General features: G+C 44.7%; 1 protein-coding gene across 1 annotated transcript in view; it reads right to left on the reverse strand.

The window, feature by feature from the left end:
* Positions 1–12,762: 12,762 nt before the first annotated feature.
* Positions 12,763–23,694, reverse strand: part of LOC135918962 (uncharacterized) — a 128,920-nt gene continuing 117,988 nt past the window's right edge. Inside the window, exons 13-16 of the mRNA XM_065452679.2 lie at positions 23,372–23,440; positions 17,044–17,143; positions 16,291–16,481; positions 12,763–12,924 (exon numbers count right to left, since the gene is read on the reverse strand). Coding sequence (XP_065308751.2) covers positions 12,853–12,924; positions 16,291–16,481; positions 17,044–17,143; positions 23,372–23,440 — 432 coding nt within the window. The 3' untranslated portion in view covers positions 12,763–12,852. The remainder of the gene's footprint in view (positions 12,925–16,290; positions 16,482–17,043; positions 17,144–23,371; positions 23,441–23,694) is intronic.

Raw genomic sequence — 23,694 nt, forward strand, 5'->3', positions numbered from 1 at the left:
GTATTCAAGCCAGTATGTGATTAGTTTTGTATTTTAAATATTTTCTGTGTGATTTAGTTTCTTTACAGGAATTTATTGTATACAGTCTCAGAAAGCAGTCTAATTTAAGATTTATGTGTTTGTTGCAAAACGTATGCTTTGCCGCTACAATTGATAAAACATGGTCTGGGGCTTCCATACAAGAACAAACTTCCATTTGGCTCTACCACCATGAGCACTTGGCTGGCGCTTGCCAAATGAATCACATCAGGTAGCTTGTGCAGACTGTTTTTTAACCTTATTGTGAGGAGATCACACAGTGATGTGTGGAGGCGCCTACGTCTGAGATAGCGATTGTGCTGCAACGTATGTGCGTGTAGAACAGGCATGATGCCGAGAGTCCCAGCAGTCTGCAGAGGTGCTTTTAAAATTTTGTCATAACTATACCTTTCCCTGTGCTATTTTTGTCATCTGTTTCAATAATATCATTGGAGGTGTTATCAGAATTAAGCAATTTATTTGCCCTGGCCCATTAGGCTGCCACATTTGACCGTTCACTAGGCGGGCAAGTATTCATATTTCTATTTATCAATACATATTTTTGTGTGCAGTGTCTTCTCAACTGCGAGTCAACGTAGATGCTCAGAATTACCTGAGGCTATAGATTCACTTATGAATTTGCTACCTATACAAATCACTTTGCACTTTTTCGCGCAACAAGCATGTTAATACTTCCAAGACAGTCGGCAATGTTATCGTTTGATCACATCATGAAGTACCTTAAATTTTTGTAACGTATCATCCAAGATAATGCTTCATTGGTTTGAGGCATTGCCCTAAGCCAATTAGGGCCACATGAGAATACATCCACAAAAGTGGTTAATCCAGCCTAGAACTGTTGATTTCGTACACTACTTTATCACCAGTCCTCCTTTGCATTCTACCTGCTTAGCCTGTACTGTGACATGTTTAAGCTTGAAAAAAAAAAAGGTAACAGCTAGACAGTGCAAAATGCCAAACTTGCTTTTGGTTTAACAATATAAAACGCTATTTACCTTTTTAAGTTTGTACATCATTTACCTGCAGAGTGGATTACTGTTTCAGACTGATTATATTTTGCAGGAAGCTTCTCAGACTTTTTTGACAAATTGATGAGTGCCTTTTTAGCCACAAGACACCCTATATTAATTTGAAGGCTGACTTTGACTCTCCTCTGCAATTTAATAACTATATGCCAGGAAATATACCAGAAATTTTAAACATCATTACATACATACCTTAATATATCCGTAATTTAAGAGAAAGGAGTGCTTACATTTATTTTTAATGTGAGCCAGACTTCTTACTTAGCACATATATTGCTAATCGAAGTTCCAATTTCAACATTTCCATTTCCTCCCTCACCTTTTTTCTCTCTTCTGTGCAGGTATTGCTTGCCTATGTCTACAAGAACTGTTGTGTCCACACACAAGAATCTTCACGGGTGGCCTGTGACAGAAAGCTTTTGTGGGCAGTCAGTGCTCTCCTACGAAGGCTGGCCTGCCCTGGCAGTGGCGGCAATGATCTTCAAGATTCATGCATTATCACCTTTGCTGCTATTTGTCATTCTTGTTAATTACACTTCCTGCATCTCCAATTTATTAGGTAATAAAGTATGACTATGTGACATGGTGTGAAACTGATCTCTTGCTGCATTTTCGCTTGCAATCATGATTTATGCATGAAAAACTCATCGGACAGAGTATGAAAAAGAATAACAGCATATTATGATTTATTTTTCAGTTCCGGTAACATGCAACGTGCAAGGAATTTACTAATGAGTGGTATGCCGAAGAAATGGCCATTATTTCTGCGTGTTGCTCTACAAGCATGTGGTGTTACCTTACAAGGGGCACCCACAAAGTAAGTTACAATTTACTTTTAAATGAGGCGTGGACATCAGAAAAAATATCTTTATATTGCCAGTTAGGGTAGCCTGCAGAGTGTTTTTCCAGATGTGAACTATCCTTTATTCCTTAACAATTCATTCCAGCCCATCGTTCTGTTTCGTTTACTGGTGTCAGGCTGTCCTTCCCCCTGTAGCTGAAACCAGGATGTAATTTTTGCCTGAACTGCAGCATCACCGACAAAATGTTTACCTGCTAGAAACTATTTCAATTCAGTGGACACCCAGCAGGGCGAAATTTCGTCAATAACGACGTGTTAGATGCAGAGGTGTTCTTGTTTAGGTCAATGGGCGATTATTGGCATGATAGCATACAATACAGATCTTGTTTTATTTGCAAAATAATTCTGACAGGCATAATTCTACTGATTGGTCTAAGTAAAAAGCACTGATCGACCAATGAGGCTGTACTACACTGTTCCCATGGTTCACATCTGGAAAAACTACCTGTGCATCACTATTTCACATTATCAACTCTTTTTTCTGATGTCCGTGCCTCATTTAAAATAAACTGACTGTGGGTGAACCTCGTGTTACTGTAACAGCTGCCGCAAAAATTTGTGGGAATGTCTAATAGAAGTATTCAGTTGTTCTTGTCACGCTGTCCGTAGGCCAACATTTAGCGTAACGTTAGCAAGGCTTACTGAAGTACTTCTAGACATCCATGGCTACAAAATATCTTGATCAAGACAGCCAGTAGAGTTTGGGATAGCCGTTCAAGACATCTTTTATACATCAAATAGCTGCTTCCGTATTTCGTGGGCTGGTGTTTTTTTGCAAAGAAACACTGAGACTTGTTTGCCAAACACCAACGTTGCCATAGCAACCGAGCTCCTGCTGCTCTCGGGAACTGAAAAGTGAGATAAGATTTTTCGGCCCGTGTCATTCTCGCAGCACATTCTGTTCGTGAGACAAGCTGACTTTGGAGAGTGGTACGTAAGCTTGAAAGTTGCGTTTTGGGCCTGTGCGCCTGTACACCAGCAGCAGAAACACTCGAGCTTGGTTTGGTTTGGTGCCTATGGATATGGCTCAGCCCACTACGGGAAATGGGCCATGAATCAGGCGGCAGTAGGTTAGAAAGAAGAACATTTAAATAGAATTGTATGATATAGAAATGATGTTAAATAAATACTAATCGTTATTATCAGTTTTCAGGCTGTATTATTCTAAAATTTGAAGTTAATATTCTTGTGTTCATATTGAGGAAAGTAAAACAATTAAGTTAACTTGGCAGTATCTTTGTTTCACTTAAAAAATTAAATATGGCATCAAATACGTTCCTATTGCAGTGTTCTAGTGCCGACGCCCCAAGAGACAGTATCACAGGGAGCGTAATACCCAATCCAAGATGGCGAAGAGGACCTTCCAGAAGTCGTTTTCTGTGCATGTCGAACCTACGACACTCTATAAAGAAATGTTTCGTAGTTTCAGGTTCGTTGCAATAAAAACAACGAGGGGAAGGTGCCAAACCAGACCTGTGGGAATAAAAATTAAGCATTGGTATTCGGCAACGCATTCTCAATAACGAAACTTTACATTTTCTTGTTGAACACCACCTGCTGTGACAAGAGAATCTAAGGTGTTGTAAATCGCTGTTATTTAATACACATGATTTCCCATGTTCTTCTTGAACACAAAATTTTCTCAATCTTGCAACCGCGATGTATGCTGATAGTTTCAGGATCCTCAGTGCCGGGCCTCTAAGAGATGACGCCGCGAGTGCATCAGCTGACTCATTTAAAGTGAGTCACATGTGCCGTGGTACCCATACCAAATAGATGAGGCGTAAATGTTGGGGGACAGATGTATAAAATTCTCGGAAAATGGCAGATGGATTTGGCACTGTTAGAGCAGAACAAACTGATAAGGAATCGGTTATGACTACGGCTGAATAAATAGATGAGCGAAGTTTTCGTAGAGCTAGAATGATAGCCAATAACTCTGCCTGAAATATTGATGTAAAGTCGGGCAGTCAAGGAGAGGAAGACCAATTTATTGACGGCGAAAAAATGACAACTCCTGAATTTTCTCCACTGACAGAAGCATCTGTGGCTATTACGGTATTTATAGGGAGTTTCTCAAGGTGGTCATCTAACAAGCCTTTTAGGTATCTGATAGGCAGAAGCTTAGCATTATTAAGAAATATATCATCGAATTCAACGCTTACTGTCACAATAGGTAATTTTGGGAAAACTACATCACGGATTGGTACTTGCAACGGTTCTAATAGTTTCTGAACCAACATTAGCTGCGGACGATGCAGTCGAGACCATTGATTCGTAAAAGAATGCAGACGGCTCTCGAATAAATACATATAGGACGAGCGTCTCTGAGAAAAAGCATAGATGAAGAGGAAGCTTGAAGAGGAGGCAGGTGAGTTTCAAGATAAAAAATATTATTCGCTAGAAATTTTGGAAGGCCAAAACATAGAGGTAATGATTCGCGTTGTAAACGAACGAGAGGGGTTAATGTATAAGCAGGACCTCCACAAAATTATACGCAGGCAAACTCTAAAATGGGGCGGAGATATATGCAATAAATCATCAGCAGAGTCTCCCTGCGCACTCCAAAAATTACTGTTGCTGACTCTTCGTAATAAAGCAACAGACCATGCTCCTTTAAATATGCGATGTATTCTATGTGTCCGCCAATTAAGCTTTTCTCTATAAATCATCCCCACATATTTTAATTATTGTACCTGTGAAATTATCTCCTGATCTTACGTCGCAGTGTTATACGGAGGGCAAAAGCTAAGGGATAAAGTGTGATGGTACTTTTGTTGACATTTAGTGACATTTGTATTCCCTAAGCCACATTTCAATCTGATGCGACTGTAATTCTTTATAAAGGCTATTATATCGCTTGACACAGAAAAACGCAAACTTATACCTGCACATCACGGTGTGTAGTAATATGACTCAGAACGCGCATTCACTTGAAACGAATTTCATACCGGTGTCACACGTACACGTCTGATCGCGATCGGGGCATATTCGGATCGGATTTCTTGATCGCGATCAACAGTGGTCGTTGCTACACAGTGCAACGATTCGGATCGAGTTGTTATCGTTTGCTGGTCGTCAGCATCTCTCACAGAACTGCCTAATGTAATGCCTACAAATTCAGATTTGCAAACTATGGTTAAATTTTGACAATATTTCAATTTTACAGCTTATTATTGTTGGCAAAAACACTTTCCAACATCTGTTATTCAGCTGCCTTCACTTCTTGTTTTTAGCGCTTTCAGAATACTGCGCTACAGGGCGCAGATGTTAGCCTGCGAATAAACCTGCGATCGCGATCGCCGAGGTCGATATCCCGTAGGATCGCTATCAGAAATGACTGTGTAGCAACACCCGATCCGGGTCAAGCTCGATCCGGATCGGCCCCGATCGCGATCAGATGTGTACTAGCACCAGTTTGGAGATAAGCGTATGCGCTTGCGGTAAAAAATGCGGTAGAAAATGCACTGCTGTTACACCTAATTTCTTCAAATCTTTTTGGCACTGAAACTCAAGAGTAACTGGAACACCAGTGCATTTTGTCGCACGTTTGGGAACACATATATTGAGACTTGTCGATCACCAACTGAATTCCTTCCTAGTAGCTACAACTTTCGAACTAACCGACTCCAATTCTTAAATTACGATACGCGCCATGCTTAGTTAAAAGTTGATTAGCAAGATTTATGTACTTAGTCGATTATGTATTTCGATTTTTCCTGCAAGTAATATCCGTCTTCTAAGGTAATACCTGCCTTCTAAAGTAATACTACTGAAGAACTAGAATTCGGGCTATCTTTAAAATTTTCGTTAGAATGCATTGTGCATACAAATTGAAGTTCATAAACACGGCTGAGCTATGATGACGCTTCGCTTGTTTGTGAACCTGAGTGTGGAGGCAAGTAAAGGGAGGCGAATGCGTTCCGTACGTTCCACAGACTCCCACAGAACGTTGTCTATTAAAGCTCGCGGTTTTGAGGAAGCAAAAAGGGACGGGGAGAGAGGCCTAGTCGCCTCGCGAGACACCCGCACCCGGAGACTCGCCTCTGCGGGGCACGGCTCTTTCCCCAGCCTCCGTGGCAGCCCTCCGGCCCATGAGCTGCGCACAGCGCGTACTCGGGCAGCGCGCCCGCGGCGCTTCAATCCGGGGGTCTATCCCGTGCAGACGAGGGGCCTCCTCACGAGGCCCCCACGAGGCCCCGCGCGGCGTTGAGAGCCGAGGGGTCGCGTGACCCCGTCCCTCCCAGGGGTGACACCGCTTGCACAGAGCCCAGCGTCTCGGGCCAGCGGGTCCCCCTGTACCCGATTTTTGAAAACGCGCCGGGTGAACGCGCGGCCATGGACTCAGAAACGCACCGCACAAGCCGCGCGAGCGGGGATTTGAACCCACGACCTCCCGATGTCGTGGCGGACGCTTCAGACCACTAGACCACGGCAACGGTGAGGGAACAGGAAGCGTCAGGCCGACGTGATATCTGAACGGCGGCCCATAAAATGAACAAAATAATCGCTGCCTATTATGTGTTGTTTTGTCTTCATTCGTGTTGCGGGCTGGCGCTTTCTGCTTTACAAGTTTTTGACGCTGTTAAATAGCAAGGAGCTATTGGAAAACAAACACAACACTACACAAAAGACGAATGTATCGCACTGTTGCACTGTATATTTGTAACGTGTACTTGTTCACGTACTATCGTGTGAACATGTCGTAGAAGTCGTAGTAATGGGTTGCCTATTTAACATATGAAATACAATGTGGCAATCGAAGATCGAACACACGAAGTGTTTAATTGATTTATTTAAAGCTACTAAAACGATTTTGGATGAGTGACGAAATCTCGAAAGTGAAAATCGCGAAACCATGCGGCAGTGAAGCATCTCTCGAAAGTCGGAAATGGCGCGCTTGGAAATCCTGCCGAGAGTCTCTCGCGATCGACGAATGGCCGCACAAATGAGAGCACGTCACGCAGCCTCGCGACCAGTGACGTCCGAGAACGAACGATTTCGGCTGGGACACGTGCGACGACAACCAAAGTCAGTCGAGACAGTCGCTCCCCCAACCGGTAAAACCGACAAGTGGGATGCGTGCAGCCATCTAGTGGCTAAACATAAAACCTAAAGCACTTAATTATAGGCCTCTGAGACTGAAGACAAACGCTGCGTCGAAAGTAACGTTATTTTTCTGGCAATCCGCCCTTTATTGTACAACATTGAGTCAGACCATGAGTCAGACGATAACATCGTTTATTTATTTAAATGGATGTCAAGCACTTTGATATGGGGAAGGACTCTATAATGAAAAAGACAGACATGATGCGACCTGCTGACGAGCGAGAACGTTTTTCTTTTCTTTTCCTCCTTTCCACTTGGCGCGGCCATGGGGCAGTGCGTCGTCCGGCGGCGAAAACGTACGAAAACGCAAAAACACGGCCCATGCTGGGGTGACGGAGCACTTCGGTCTACTTCAGCGTCATCTGTCGCTGCCTGAAGTCACTGCTGGCAGGCGGAGCCGTAAAGGTGCAACACAGGGCCTCCGGGATCAGCAATTATGGTTGTTGTGGAGATCATGACCAGGACGAAGGTCAAGCACGTCCGTGCGGAGCTTGCCGATTGCTTGGTGTGGTTTTTTCCTGCCGCGTTCGCAGATTTTTTTATGGGCACTGCAAGCGCTGGTTTTGTAGAAGTACAGAGTCGTAAATATTTGGCTGCTCATGGAGTGTTCTAAAGAAAAGGTTTTACGCTGTTCTTGCTGAAATTTTTCATAACGATCGCATATCGGCTTCGACTTCGTCTAGTATAACACTTGGCACAGTAAATTGCCTGGTTTTTAAGAAAAAAAAAGTGATAATTTGCCTGTGCTTACGGGTATGAGAGCTGCGGCAGCGACGGCGCAAACATAAATTTGTGTCGCCACCTGCCGTCATCTCCAGAAAGCAGCGTTTCAGGGACCTCTGCCGCGTGTTGCCCGCTCTTGGAAGAGGCGACTTCCCTCGTAGGTTTGACTGTCGGCGCCCAACTTTTTTGACAAGCCGCTATTCTAGGCATTGAAGCACAAACCTAACTGGAGCATTAATGCATTTCGACAGACACTTTGAAAATTAATATCTCGGAACTTGTGCTGTCCAGAGAATTCGTTCCAAGTGGATACGCCGTGCAACTCAGTGGCTATAATTCGTAGATCTAGATATGTGGCGTAAATTAATGAATTAAAATTTTAATAGCGTAATCACGTTAATTAATCAATTGAACGTTTGGATTTCTCGCATAAGTAATGGCCGATTCATTCAGTAATTTAGATCAAGGGTTTGAACTGTGCTCTCTGCCATAGGAAGTACCTTAAAAATTTGGTGAAATTAGAAAAGACCGTGTATATTGTAATAATATATGTAATATAGTAATTGTAGCCGGCGAATTTTCAATGCGTATTCTTGGAATGAATTTCCAAAATGACACAGGTTTGGAGATATACTCCACAAAACTTAACGTAAGAATGCACTGTTGTTCCGCTTAGTTTTTAGACAAAACGCTATTCTATGCATTAAAGCACAAAAATAACTTTAATGCCCATGCACTTCATCCCGCTCTTTGGGGGAAAACTATCTCGAAACTGGTGTTCTCCAGGAAATTGATTTCAAGTAGACACATGCATCTTGGAAACTCACCAGCTAAAATTTGTAAACTGCAATACGTGCCGATAAATAATTAGTGAAGAAGCTAATTGGTGACGTTTTGTTGAATAGTTATATATGTGTTTCGATTTCTCGTGCTAGGAATTCCCGCCTTTTCGAATTCCACAGCTCAATGACAAGAACTATGCTACCTGCCATCTGCGATTTTTTTTTAATCCGTAAAACTTAAATATGACCACACCGTATACACATACACCCATGCACATATACAGGCCCTTTTAAGCTCTCCCATCTTCTCTCTATCTCTACCACGTAAACGGCTACCGACACCTCCCACACGTACACTTTTTTTTTCCACTTTGACGTTCTGAAGACCTCAGCAGCAACACTGAAAACTAGCTCGAGAAATTCGGTGGGACACATCTCAGGGTGACTGTCGACGGTAAGACGTTTATCATTGAATCATTATAGGGGCACAAAGTACTGCCACTGTCAAAACGATTTATGTATGATGCGTGTTCTGTAACGGAATTCCTCCATTGCGCTTCCCCAAGAACACTCGGCGCCGTCTAGCGCCGCCGCGGGGAAGCCTAGGCGTGGCTTCCGAAATTCGTGGCGCGCCGCTGCGTGCGAACGGCGAGAAACACGTCATGTGGCAACCGCGCTCCCTTCTCCGACGGAACCCGGTTCCCTTAGCACAGCAGCCAGACGCTCTAGGCATTCGACCACGGACTACCCAGTGACCCAGGTAGGTGGGGAAACGGTTGGGATCACTTCGCTTCAAGTGTGCACTGGTGGGTAGGACAGTGGTGTAACGTATACGGATCTTGCGCACAATATTGTGGTTGCCCAGCATCTGGCTCCCCTATGAGGCGCAGCACTTTATCGTTTCTAGGACTCGGAAAAGACGGTGCCGGTTGGCCCGATGAAAAGCTGAAAAGATCGCTTGTATGCGATTTGCTGGCTATAACGGCCTAAGTGGCCTTCGCTGTCGAGACGTACCAGCATCTGCTCGAGTCGTCCGGCAAATACTGAGACACAAATAGAAAACAAATACTGACACCCCGCGAGTTTAGCTTTTGAACATGCGTATTTGCGAGGCTGCTGCATGGCCCTATCTCGGGCCGTTTTACTATATTTTTTTACCAAATGCAGATTCTCAAAGCCGCGTCGTTTGTTACAGCTTGTTCCGTCAATTAAGTAATTGGTTACATGTAACTGGTTGACGAAAAACGTAATTGTAGTGAGCGTTACCGAATAAACGAAGTAATCGTGAAATTACAAAATTAGCAGAAAATGTAACTGATCGCACATAAATAATTGCATGTATTGCGTACAAGCCTGCCCCTGTCTTTTTCTCTCTCCCAACGAGGGACGTTCAACCGGCGCGTTGACTCTTGGGGGAAACAGCCTGCACAGACCTTTCAGGGGGAGTCTTTGGTTCATGATAGCTCTTAGAGCGACGCAAGAGTCGCGATCGGCCCTATCACCCACGAACCTTCTCATTACTTTCAGTTCGCAAGCTGCGCTTGAGACGTTCGTGCTAACTGCAGATCCTTTTATTTCCCTGATTATGAGGTAGGCCTTGTAAGCCGGAGACAGTGCACGTGACCGCCTCCTCTCACACATTTGCACGCTCTGGGAATAGGTCTGCAACGCACGAACACGGTAGAATCTGCCTTTTTAATGAAATCTCATAGGAGCTAAAATATACCCGGCCTTAACAGGGGCAGGGGCCTTTGTCAAGCCGCTTGACAAAGGAAACAGAAAGTTTGCTGTTTGTGGAAACAGCAAACTTTCTTATTAGCGGCGATGACTTTTCTCATTGCTTTCAGGTCAGCGATTCACGTCTGTCGCGTTGAAGTACATTCTTCTCGCTTTGACACAACAGCAGCATATATGTAAACAAGGCCATTTGCTCCACGAATTCAAGTCGTGCAAGGTTTACCAGTCTGACGTGGGTCACCTAGCACCTCTAGAAGTCTGTCCTAGGAAATATTACCTCTCTTACGCCGTTGGAACTGTGTGCAGGCAACGTGCGTGAAATTTAGAGCATTTCTCGTATGATGTGGTAAGCCTCCTTGATTGGCGCTCTTGTACTCTGTGAGTAATGAATTGCTGCCAACAACCGCCGTCAAAGAACGGATTTCCTCTAAACGTGAAGAACTGGTTGAATTAGCGGGAAAAAAATAATAGCTACATTACGTAATCGCGGTGAGTGCCTCCAAGGTGGAGCCCCTGGTCTGGGGCCTGCTGTGTTGTTACTGAACTTGCCTATTATACACAAACATGTAAAACAAGATCTTCTCATCTACATCACTTTGCAAGCAACATGCAACATCGTACATAAAATACATTACCGCTTCAGAAGTTAGGCTAAAAAGGCTCACGGCCTGGCAAGGCCCATATTCCTGGTGAAACGGTACAGTTAGCACACGAAGGCGTTACAACGTTGTAAGACACACATTGCATAAATGTAAGCACAACCGTCCGTTTAACCAAGTTGCTAGCAGAAACTCAAGCTTTTGATAAGCCCCGCTAAGCGCGACATTTGGTGCCGCACATGACTGACATGATCAGTTCATGATATTCCTTCGTTGAAGACAACTGCGACAGAACGCATCTTGATGTAATCGTTAAAAAATGTAAAGTGCAAAACAACGAAACAACACGAAGTGTTGTTTCGTTGTTATGTACGCGAACGCTGAAAGCTGCCTGTCCGAGTCGAAATCTCACATCATTGCGAGGAAGCTATAAAAAATGTTTTTGCTTGACCGCAGATCACTAGAAATGACGACTATACGTACTTTTGCAGTCGGTCACGAAGCGAGGAGGCGTGTTCGCGAAGGCAAGAAAGCGGCACTTCTTACGGTACCACGCGGCGGCCGCAACAACTGAATAATCGCAAGAAATCATAGTTTCTGCATCAGCTCAAATGAGACGACTCGACCAGTATAGGCAGATCCAGACCGGAAACTAATCAGACCTAGGGAATGGGTCTAGACATTGTCAAACTCCGCCATACTGTCGAATTCGCCATCTTGTCAGCTTTTATTGCCCCAGAGGGCTGTTGCGCCCTCTCTGATTGGATCAAAGTGCCGCCATTACAAGATTCGACGCGGTAGAATTTGACGATGTCCAGAACAGTATCCCTAAAATTTCTCGCAGATCGCGATGCGAGTGCCACCACGTTGCAAGAATAAGGCAGGTGCGAGGCTCGACCCTGAAACCCCGCTGCAGAATATATGCAATTATTAGCAGATCGCACGCGACCTCTGCGATGAACGGTAGTGCTGCACATTCTATATGCTCGGGCCTTCAAAACTAGAGCGTTTACCCCATTAGAGCTACTATATTACCCAGAATCACAAAAGAAAGCCAGTTCCACGCAGTGAAAGCTGTCAAAACGGCGAAGCTGGTGCTCGTTTTCTCAAGTTTGAACTCGTGTTTAGCGCGATTTTCATGAAAGTCTTTTGTCTCGTTGTCATCGTTTTGCTAGATTCGAGCTTCGGTTCCGGATTGCGCACACTCTTCAGTTGCGTGAGGCTGTGATCAAACCGCAATCTATCACACATCTTGAAGCTGTGGCCGCACTCACGGCTGAGAAATTCTCTCTTGAACAGACCCTCGGCATTCTTTGTGGGATGAATCTCTCTGCGTCGACGTCTCTACTCGGCCTCCTACTCTCGAAGTGGGGGGTTAGCTTGCCTCTGCATGCGCTTGGCTTGGTCCGCCTTCTCTTAAAAGTGGGCGTTGGCTTGCCTCCACCGGCGCTTGGCTTGCGCTTCCTGTTCCCGACCCTCGGCGGTAGCGGCTTCTCTCTGCTGGCGCTTTGCTTGCGCTTCTCACTCTCGAAGCTCGGGACTTGCGCGATGTAGGCGCTGCCGCTCCCGTGCGAACTCCCGCTGACGCTCGCGCCGATCGGAATCCATGGGGCGAAAGGGCGCGCGCCGGCGAAGCACCTGCTGCTATACCCCTCCCCTCCCCCTTTCCTGGCGTGCACTCTGCCTCCTGCCCCTCTGCGTGACAGAGGACAACGGACGGCGAAGGCTAGACTTAGAACAGCTTCGCTGTTGAAACCCGAAGCAACCCGAAGCCCATCGAGCAGCTGTCAGTGAAGGTGCCCAGAGAAGATGCGAAGCTGCAGAGCGCTTTGTTTCACTCTACTTTCATCGAAGCCATGAGGTCCGCGAAATTCGACCCAGCGAGATAGCAGTGTGTGAAGCCTTTAATTTGGAGGCCTAACAGTCAACCACAGCTGAACGCCATACATTTAAGAAAGACACACCGCTTCCAACACTCAGTCGCTTCGTATTTCGTGCTCACTCATTCGTTCGCTCTTGTCATCGACCCAAGTCGGTGGCGGACCAATCTGGAAGGAGAATAAAACAATGAATGAGCGAACCAAGGCACAAGTACTGACCCACATAAGCTGCTTATTTTACTTTTTTTCTTTTTACTTAGAGTTAAGGCAATGCTTAAAAGGCGTCTGGCGGCAGAATACTACAATTCAACTCGTAGCTGGATTACTCGTAAAGGCGGGCATTATTTTTACGAGACCTTTATTTGCATAATCAACTAATTTACAAAACAAATTATTAGATTTATATTCAATTAACTTAAGGCCCATACTGCAATGTACAAATTGCAGCCGGTGAATTCGCAAGGCATATTAACTTGGAATGAATTCTTGAGATGAGATGAGTTGAGAAATATGTATTCTCGAAGTGTGCAACTAAATATGCTGGTGTTCCAGTAATTTTCGTCCGGCAATACATAAAAAGGCATCTTGTTTAAACAGTAAGGGGAAGAGCAGGGCATTTTACCGTCAACTTTGATGGCGTTATCTCGAAAACCGCACTTTCAAGAATCATTCCAAGTGGAGGCACCCGGAGCGCTCACTGGTTGCAATGTGTAAATTATAATGTGCCATAAATTATTTAGTTAAACGCTGATTAGTGAGATCTTGTTCCTTAATCAATTACGCATTTAGATTTCTTGCGCAAGTGGTCTCCGCTTCACGGCGCAATTCAGCTGCATGATTGCAATCGTTCTATCTACCGCAGGCGATTTATTAAACATTCTGCTAAATCCCCCCACCCCCCTCCCCCCCAAAAAAAGAAAGAAAGAAAGAACACCTGGTACATGCCTCCTCCATGCCCGCGATGACAGTTGCAAGACGGGACCAGGCGCGGTACAAAGCGCAGCGCCTGGCTTACCGCGTTGACATCACCGGTGGACGCTATGGGAAAATCTTACTGACAGATGTCGGTTTAGATAACTGAATGAACAGTGCGAACTGCAAGAATGCCGTAAGCAATTGTCTATCCTGCCGCTGTTTCTTTCTCGTTGCGCATTATTGATCAAATGCCTAAGACCGATCCTTTGGCACGTGAATAAGGAATCGATGGCCGCCAGGTATACCTATACGTAGAACTGTAACGAGAGCTGTGACATTCTAGAGTCAATGGTTTTCTCGAGCTAGCGTTTATTGATTGTCCTAGAAGTTCCCCGTATAAAGCCAAGCGCGGCCCTCGGGCGCATTATCAGGCGGCTCGAGCTTTAATGCGAACGATGCATATGGGATCAATACCCGTGTTTTCTTCGTAGGTCCGGCCAGGTATATAGCCTCAATCGCGCAATAATAAGAAAATCGAGTCTCCGATGGCGGGACTTGAACCAGGGCACTCCCGCACAGCAGGGCCTAATGCCACATCATTAGGCCGCATATGCGCGTGCATTGGTGAGAAAGAACGCAAGACCCTTACACGTTCTTTCCGTGTGCAAGATATATAGCGCTTTGAGATGTTTGGCACGTGCGTATCCTTACATAGCATAGTTTCCTCGTGAACTGGGGTGCACGAATAGCAGCTTTTGCGACGGAAACGAATCCGAATCTAACGGTGCCAGAGGCGAATCGAAAAAAATCGCGAATATCTTTAAAATTATTGCGAGTCTGGTGTCATACGTGCGAAAGCCAGGATATGATTATAAGGAACGCCGTGGTCTGTAGGGCTCGGGATTAATTTCGACCACCTGGGGATCTTTTAACGGGCGTGCAGTGCACGGCACGCGAGCGTTTTCTTTTTTTTTCTTTTTTTTTTCATTCCGTCGCCGTCATATAATGCTTCCGCAGCTGCCCCTGTCACGCCTTAGGTCGAACCAAGCAGGGCAACGCTGTATCCACTGGACTAACGCGGCGGGTTTATCGAATACCTTTCAAATAGTTTTCGAATCATCATTATCATCAAAAACATTTATTGGTCTCTGTGGGATCTTTTGTTGTATTCTGTCAGGGCCTGCAACAAAAGTGTTCGAATAATGATAAGCCGTTTTCACGATTGGTATAAAACGATGTTCAAGTCTCAGTAATCAAGACGTCAAGAAGGTTCTGTCATTACATTGCACGTAGCTAAGTGTTGTTTCTTAGAAGAAACAGTCGAGCATTAGGAAGAAATAAACAGTTTCTTCACACACACGATGGCACACTATTCGTAGAATACGAATCATCGCTGCATAGTCGGTGAAGTGTGGCTCCCCGAAGAGTGCAGCCTGCTACGCTACGCAAGTTCTCGTGTTTTATGGCCGCTGCTACACCAGGATAAAGCTTATCGTGCTTTTTCTCCGAAATTATATGTTTGTTTGTGCACAACTGATGTTTTATATATATATGCTAAATCTATTCGATAACTGAATGTATGTATTCATTCGAAACTATTCGAAACCGAAACAATGAATGAATGTGTTAGTATGCATATCGGTCGTCGTTTGACGTCCGCCGCCGTTGACAATTTGACTACAAAGGAAGCTTTCTAGCTATTCCAGAAAGCTTGCCTTTACTATGCTTAAATATTATGGAATTCGTTGAAATACCCACACCCAATGCCGTAATGAGTACTAGTATCTCTGCTTAATCGAACGCCTATCTATTATCGAAACATGTTATATAGAGGGTTTTCTTATATTCCGCAGACTTGTCAATTACCGAGTGACTTAGATGGATGAGATCTATTGCCGAACATGCTTCTCTAAATTCATTATATACGCTGGGCTGGCTCAAGTCGTATGGGCTCGATTTCATTCAAAAGTATCTTGACGGATATTTTGTGCAATACAGAAAGAAAGCTAACGGGTCCATAACTGGGGCAAATCTTGACCGTCTCCTTCCTTGTGATTTATTATAATGCTGGAATTCTTTCAAGCCTGGCATTTCGTACGCGCGATATCTGTATACGCACACTCGTCACCATACCAGTCATAAATGTCTATCGCATGCGACAATCAATTCGCTGCTATAGCTTCGGCTATGATGTTCTACTGCGGAGCTCGAGGGCATGAATTCGATTCATGGCCAAGGTGGCCATATTTCGATAGACGCAAAATGCAAAGACGCTTGTGTACTTAGAGTTAGGTGCACGGCAAAAGAACCGGCCCGAGGTGGTCATGATTAGTCCTCCACTAGGGCGTCTCTCATATTTTCAGAGTTGGTTCAGGACGTCAAACCCAATCAATCAATCAATCAATCAATCAATCAATCAATCAATCAATCAATCAATCAATCAATCAATCAATCAATCAATCAATCAATCAATCAACCACTCAATCAATCTATCTATCTATCTATCTATCTATCTATCTATCTATCTATCTATCTATCTATCTATCTATCTATCTATCTATCTATCTATCTATCTATCTATCTATCTATCTATCTAATCAATGTGCAGCAAAGTCTCACCGCCAGTCTCCTCCAGCCTTGAGAGAGTTTGACGAGCAGCTCGTCCGACTCCATGACGTAAGCCAGGCTGCCAACGGGCTGTGACGACGCGGACTTGAGAAACGAGGCCGCGTCCCTCCACGCCACCGTCTTCCTCGTCATCGGCCCCATCTCGGGCAGAGGGGGCTCGTCGCCGTAGTCGGAATCTTCGTCTGCGCGCCGAGAATCGAGATCGAACGAGAGATATTCAACTGCGCCACCTGAAGAGATAAGCCCACGTACGAAAAAAACATAATGCGCCGGCATATAATTGGACTTTGTTGAGTCCAGGTTTCGCCGCCAACCCTAATTGTTTGCGGCTACCTTATTTCAGCAAGTGTTGTTTCCTTGCCTCAAACATATTCCATCCGCAGCTTGTCCTTCGTCCTTCACATTTAGTGCGTAACGCAGAGCTTCCAACTCGGCTAACAGAATACCAGAAACGTTTGTATGGCGGTGTACGTGAACAACTGGCTGAAGACATGACCGATATGACGAACAAAGCAAGCGCGGTAACCTACAAAATAGATACAGAAATAGTTGGTCACATTTACAACAGTTACCGTCAACATAAAGATGCGAAAATTAATCAATATAATCCGATTACAGCTCAAAGACAGAGGCGATCACAGACAAAGGAGACGACGCTTCGTTTCTTGTTGACAGTTGCAGGCTACACGCGGATTTCGGCCGTGCATAAACCGGGCCGGGGAGAATCTATTTGCCAGTGCGCACCTTTGCGCTCTTCCAGGATGCTTCTGGTGGCGTCCACCCAGGGCATGGGCAGTCCCGGTGCACCCGGCGGCCCGGGTGGTCCTGGCGGACCGCACTCGCCCTGGAAGGTGCAAGACCCCGTGTAACCGCTATGAGGCGCGACCAGGGTAGACCTGCGCGGTAACTCAGCGGCTGCGGCGTGGCGCTGCTGAGGTCGCAGGTGCGATCCCGGCCGCTGAGACCACGCTTCGATAGGGACGGAATCCAAAAATGCTCGTGTAGTCGCATATTTTATTTCAATTCTAATTTTTTTAAATTTAGCTGGAGTAGACAGGCACATACATTGACCTTGAAATGATGTCAGCAATTTTCTGTTATTCTTTCTGAAATAAAACTTACTTGAAACCGCTATATAAGGGCAACATAAGATCATTCTTTTGAACTGTTAGGCAAGCGTGTTGCTCGTCACAGTGAGGCGAAACTGGCCACATGAAGCGACACAAAGGTCATTGTGCTGCGCGCGACCTTATGATGCGATAGAGCGCCTGCTATTTGTGTCTCTCTCATTGCCCCTTTCTTATCTTTTTACCTACCACGTGCCCCAGTGTTGGGCGGCAAACCGGCTTTTATGCTATGGTTAATCACGACGGCTTTCCTATTTATTTCGCTTCTGTCTCTCTCTCACTATCGTTTTATGGCGGCAAACTTTGCTTTTTTCGGGGAAAGCCTTTGCAATTAAAAGCATAACTTTGTTGTTGTTGTTGTTGTTGTTGTTGTTGTTGTTGTTGTTGTTGTTGTTGTTGTTGTTGTTGTTGTTGTTGTTGTTGTTGTTGTTGTTGTTGTTGTTGTTGTTGTTGTTGTTGTTGTTGTTGTTGTTGTTGTTGTTGTTGTTGTTGTTGTTGTTGCGAGATAATCAATTGAGGTTGAGCGCTCCATATAGAAAGATGTCCTGTCCTGTTCCTGAGTCAGCAACGTCTATGCTACTCGGCCGGGCCCCTGCCACAGAGCTCCAGGTATCCGGTCCGCCACGCCCGATTTCTATTACTGCTGATCAACAGGTGCCAAACCTTCCCGACGAGCCTCCTTCTACTGACGAGCGCCAGGAAACAACACTCCAAGAACCGACTCACTTGTTTCCTGTTAGTTTGAGTTCAAATAACCATGTTCCCACCCACAAAGTGTGCCTCGAGAGGACAAATGATACGGCTTCTCGTTGCGGCAACAGAGAAATACAGACACACCCGCAGCAAGAGGTACGTTGCGAGATTCTTCGAAGTGACCCTGCTAAGTGGCCGGACATTATTACTGACAGCTTTTGGAGTGCATGCCTTGAGAAAGGGCCATTGCATTTTCAAAATCGGGCAGAAAAGTTTCCGTCTTCCGAAAGGCAATACAAAACTCAGAATCGCTATATGTCACCTCATCTTTTCGTGCGAGAGGCTGTAAATGGGGAGGCGTATGAGCGACACTGGTTAATGTACTCGGAGTCCAAAGGTTCCATTTACTGTTTCATGTGCAAACTATTTTCTATTTCAAGCAACCCCACTGCTTTCACCACGCACGGCTTTTCTGATTGGAAAGGAGCAGAAGAAAAGGTTTGCGCACATGAAAATGGCGTCGAGCACCGGAACTACGTGGCAGCCTGGCTCACCCACTCTAACTCGAGCAGCACAATTGACAAGGAGCTGGTTAAGCATCTTGTCACTGAGACCGCTTACTGGACAGAGGTGTTAAAGCGCGTAGTCGTTGTAGTTAAGCTTCTAGCTCAGCGCAACTTAGCGTTTAAGGGCATTGAGGAGATTTTTGGTTTCCCGAGAAATGGCAATTATATGGGAGTGCTTGAGGCCATTGCCAAGTTTGATCCCTTTCTAGAGAAGCACATCAAACGCTACGGGAACAAAGGAAAAGGGGACCCATCGTATCTGTCAAAAACCATTTGTGATGAATTTATCGAGCATATGGCAAAGACTGTCAAGGAACGTCTGGTTGACGAAGTGAAACGCGCAAAATACTTCTCTTTAATTGTTGATTCGACTCCAAACCTTACTCACGTTGATCAGCTGTCAGTTGTTTTACGATACTATTTAAATGGGAAAGTGTACGAAAGCTTTCTTGGATTTGTTTCAATTGAATCGCATTCCAGCTTGTATCTTTTCGATACCGTGATTTCCCTCTTGACGACCAATGACATCTCAGTTGATGATTGTAGGGACCAAGCTTATGATAGTGCTAGTAATATGTCAGGAAAATACAATGGACTGCAAGCTCAAATCAAACACCTGAACGAATTGGCAGTCTACATCCCGTGTGCTGTTCATTCGATGAACTTAGTTGGCGCGTGTAGCGTTGACAGTTGCCTTGAGGCAATCAAAATTTTCACTGTAATTCAAAGACTGTATGTTCTTTGCTGCCTCACCTAAGCGATGGAGGTATACTTGGGACAACATGGGCGGAACTGGCCAGCAGCTTGTTTTGAAAAGTCTCTCTGAGACTAGGTGGTCAAGACACACTGATTCATCTAAGGCCATTCTGAAAAATGTCAGTGCAATCTTGTGTTGCCTTGAAGCTATATCAAAGAACGAGGAAGAAAACGGTGACACGAGGAACGAAGCGCACTCTCCAAAAAAGAATGACAAAACTAGAGACTGCATTCATGGCAATTTTCTGGAGTGATATCTCGGAGCACTTTGACAAAACGAGCGTAGCACTTCAGAAACCAGGCCCAGACATTTCAACTGCTGTAGACCTGCTGACCTCTCTAGAAGGCTTTGTTAATTGTTTGCGGCCTCTTTTTGATACCTTCGAAGAGAGAGCGCGCACGCTAAGTACCAATTAACGTTATCAAGATGAGGGCAAACGCATCGTTTTGAGTAAGCACCCGGACGGAAAAAGCGATAGTGCGCTACAAGGTAGGAAAAAGTTTATCCTAGAGATCTGCAATGTTGTACTTGACAGTCTAGACTCTGCTTTGCGAGTGCGAAAGGCTGCCTACACTGAACTCTGCGAAAGGTTCGGATTCTTAAAATTGCTGACATAAGTTGGGAGCGAGGCCTCTCTGGCACAGCAGGCTGAGAAGTTGGCGAAAACCTACAAAAATGATTTGGAGCCAGCATATTCCGCTGAAATCGTTCAGTTTGCAAACTTTCTGCACAACTCTGTGTGCCAGGACACGAGTCCCCTCGGAATAATGAAGTTGCTGCACGAAAGAAAGTTTATTGACCTGTTTCCAAACCTTTCTATTGCTTTGCGAATGTACTTAAGCACACCCGTCGCAAACTGTGAGACCGAAAGATCGTTTTCCAAGTTGTCGCCGATAAAAAATCGCCTTCGTTCGAGCCTCCTTGACGACAAAGTGAACTCACTTGCTATCATGTCCATTGAAAGTGACCTCCTCCGCGATCTATCCTTCGAACAGACTATATCTGATTTCGCCAAAGTGAAGGCGCGATAGATGCCATTTTAAAAGAGGACTGTTTGTGCTATACATGAATAGTTGCAATAAGTTCGTTGTGTCGCCTCCCAGCCTCCACGTTGCCGATGAAACGCTTAGCAGCGTAATTCAAGATATGCAAACCTTCGTTGTTCGTCCCTCGTTTGTTCTTCTTGTGATATTTAGCGTGCTTATAAAGAACTGTATTTTTGTTGTTTTTGATAGTGCCACGTTTATTTGGTGTCGTCCTTGCTTGTCTTACCTCTAACGAAAATATTTTCGAATAATGTTTTGTAATTACAGTTGGTAATTTTCATCTGTATTCTAGCGCATTTTTATGGTGTTTGTATTGCCTGAAGTATTGTATATATCTATTGCATATTTATAGGGTAACGTGTATAACGATTACTGCAGTCTGATGCTTGAATTTTCATAATGTTTTTTGGATACAACCATGCGTCTCCTCACGGGATCAAACTTGGTGATGCAAACAAAGCCTAGCTTCAGAAGTATCGACGTCTGAGCTGTGTTGCCTTTTCTACGTTCTTGTTCGTCTTGAGTGCACTAAACTTTTCCTTAAAGCATAGCTTTTGTTGAAAACAGAATGCAGAATTATCACAAAGGGAACATATGTGTTGGTGTTCACAACAGCATGCGTTTCAAGCAAGTTTTGTTGTGTTCCTTATAAAAATAACAAGAATAATAATCCCGCTAATCGCACGTCGTTCTTTTTAATTTGGTGGAATTAAAATAAAACATGGCATATTTCCAGTAGCATAGCAGGCGACAGGAGGGGGGGGGGTCAGCATAGGAAAAGGGGGCCTGCATGCGCATTAGCCCAGGGCCTCATTTTTCTTAATCCGGCCCTGATTTACACTACAGCTCAGAAGAAAACTGAAAAGATTAAAAAAGAAAAAAGACCGTCTAAAGAATATACGAATGCAAGAAATATCCACCTTAACCATTCAACTCCGAGATCAAGTTGTGAAAGATAAACAGAATTACCATGGGGCAGTATTGCTCATTTTATTTCGTCATCCCGAGAAAAAGTTTGGCGCCTGGTTTTTCCTTCATCACGCAACTGCAAGGCTTTTGATATTGAGGGCTGCATTACCCAAGACCACTCAAACATAGCAAACGCATTTAACGATCAGTTTCAATCTGTTTACACTAGAGACAATGATTTCATGCCCAATTTCAGCTCCTTCCATCCGCCAATGCCCGATATGGTCATTAGTGACTTGCACACATTTATTATGCTCTATAATATAGCAATAGCAATAGAGCAACAGCAATATAAAAAAATCGTGCGGTCCTGATGCCATACTGAATGGAATTTTAAAGCGGTAAGCCTAGTGGGTGGCAAAGTACTTTCACATATTGTTTTCGAAATCGTTGCAGGCGGCAGAGGTTCCAAAAGACTGGAATATATCTCATGTGAAGCCCCTACACAAAAATGGCAACAAATGCTGTGTAAAAAATTACTGTCTCATATCATTAATCTTAACCGCTTGCAAGTTGATGGAGCACATAATGCATAAGCAAATTTCAGTATTTCTCGAGGGGCACAACTTCTTCACCAAAGAACAACATCGGTCTTGCAGGGGCTTTTCTACACTTACTCAATTAATATAAACTATACATGATTTTCTGGTTTCTGTAAATAATAGAACTCAAGCAGACGCAATTTTTTAGACTTTCGTAAAGCCTTTGACACGGTTTCTCACAATAAACTGCTTTATAAATTAAGCTTGGTACTACAAAACTCTAAGCTAATATCCTGGTTTCTATCATACATTGCTGACCGCCAACAATTTGTATCTTTTGACCAGCGTTGCTCAGGTAAAGTTTCGGTGTCGTCCGGTGTCCCACAGGGCTTGGTGCTGGGACCACTTTTTTTTCTGATCTCTGTAAACGACATTTTTGACGACATCCCAGTTAAAATTAAACTATAGGCAGATGATTGTGTTTTAAACTCCGAAGTTAAAAGCACGTCTGACCAGCTGCTCTTAAAGCAAGCGTATCAAATGGTTGTGTCATGGTGTGAAAACTGGCAAATGTCCCTCAATCTTGAAAAAGCTCTAGCAAGGAAAATTACTCACAAAGAGATCGCCCACATTTATTAATACGGCATCAAAAGCAATTTTCTTACCGAAGTTACAGAGTATAAATACTTAGGTCTCATCATAACAAGTGATCTTAGATGGAATAAACACATCTTCCAAGTCACAGCAAACACACAACGCAAACTATTTTTCCTTTGCAGGGCGCTGAAACTATCCGGCCCTACACTCTGTTTTCTTGCGTATAAATCTGCCGTTCTACCTATAGGTTAAATTACACCGTTGTTATCTGGGACCTATTTATTCTATATATATATATTCGAAGAAGGAAAGAAAGACGAACGTTATGGCTTATGTTTTTACTGACGTTTCGGCCAGAAGACCGGCCTTCGTCGGAGCGAATGCAAGTGTGACTCGGCACCGTAACACTCGCATTCGCATTCACTCCGACGAATTTGCGTTCGGCCGTTACAGGTGACGAATCATTGTACAGGTGCAGCTTAGCAGCTGTGATGCCAACTCTTTAAGACGAAGATTAAGTGCCGTCCAAGTTCTTTTCTGGGACCTCGCTTACTCCACTCTCCCTGCTCCAAAAGTGACCCTCCTTTCGGGCGGCGCGTGCTTTCTCCAAGTCGGATCTGGAGCGTCTTGTATACAATCCGACTTGGAGAACCGAATTGACCACGCCAATTCACCATATGCCGTTTGTCAAGGTTGGCACGCTTCCTATCATTCGCATGGAGATTGAACAATAATAGCGCTAAATCCATTCCCTGGAAAACTTGCATGAAAGTCTATGCCCAGCACTTGGACTGGGCTCTATCCAGAACGGGATGACTAAAAGGAGCGCACCCACCTTTTGACCGGGAGGACCCTTCTCGTAGCGGGTCGGACGATGTAGGCTCTCCGCCTTCACAACGGTACCCTGCGAGCAAAATGAACGCAGCGCGGAAGCCCCGCGTCTTAACGAGGGCGCGCACTGCTCAAGCAGAAGCTGGAGCCACCCAAAAACAATCTGGAACACATGTAGCGCATTACACCGCAATGTTTCCACAGACGCAGCTGCGTCTTCTCGAGCTGTATTCGTGTAAGGCCGCTGCATGGCACGCTGGAAACGCCAGACTACATCCGCGCCTTAAGTTTCGGGGATGCTCTTTCGAGATTTCGCGTGATTCAGCA

The sequence above is a fragment of the Dermacentor albipictus genome, chromosome 8 (assembly GCF_038994185.2).
Source record: "Dermacentor albipictus isolate Rhodes 1998 colony chromosome 8, USDA_Dalb.pri_finalv2, whole genome shotgun sequence".
Taxonomy (NCBI): domain Eukaryota; kingdom Metazoa; phylum Arthropoda; class Arachnida; order Ixodida; family Ixodidae; genus Dermacentor; species Dermacentor albipictus.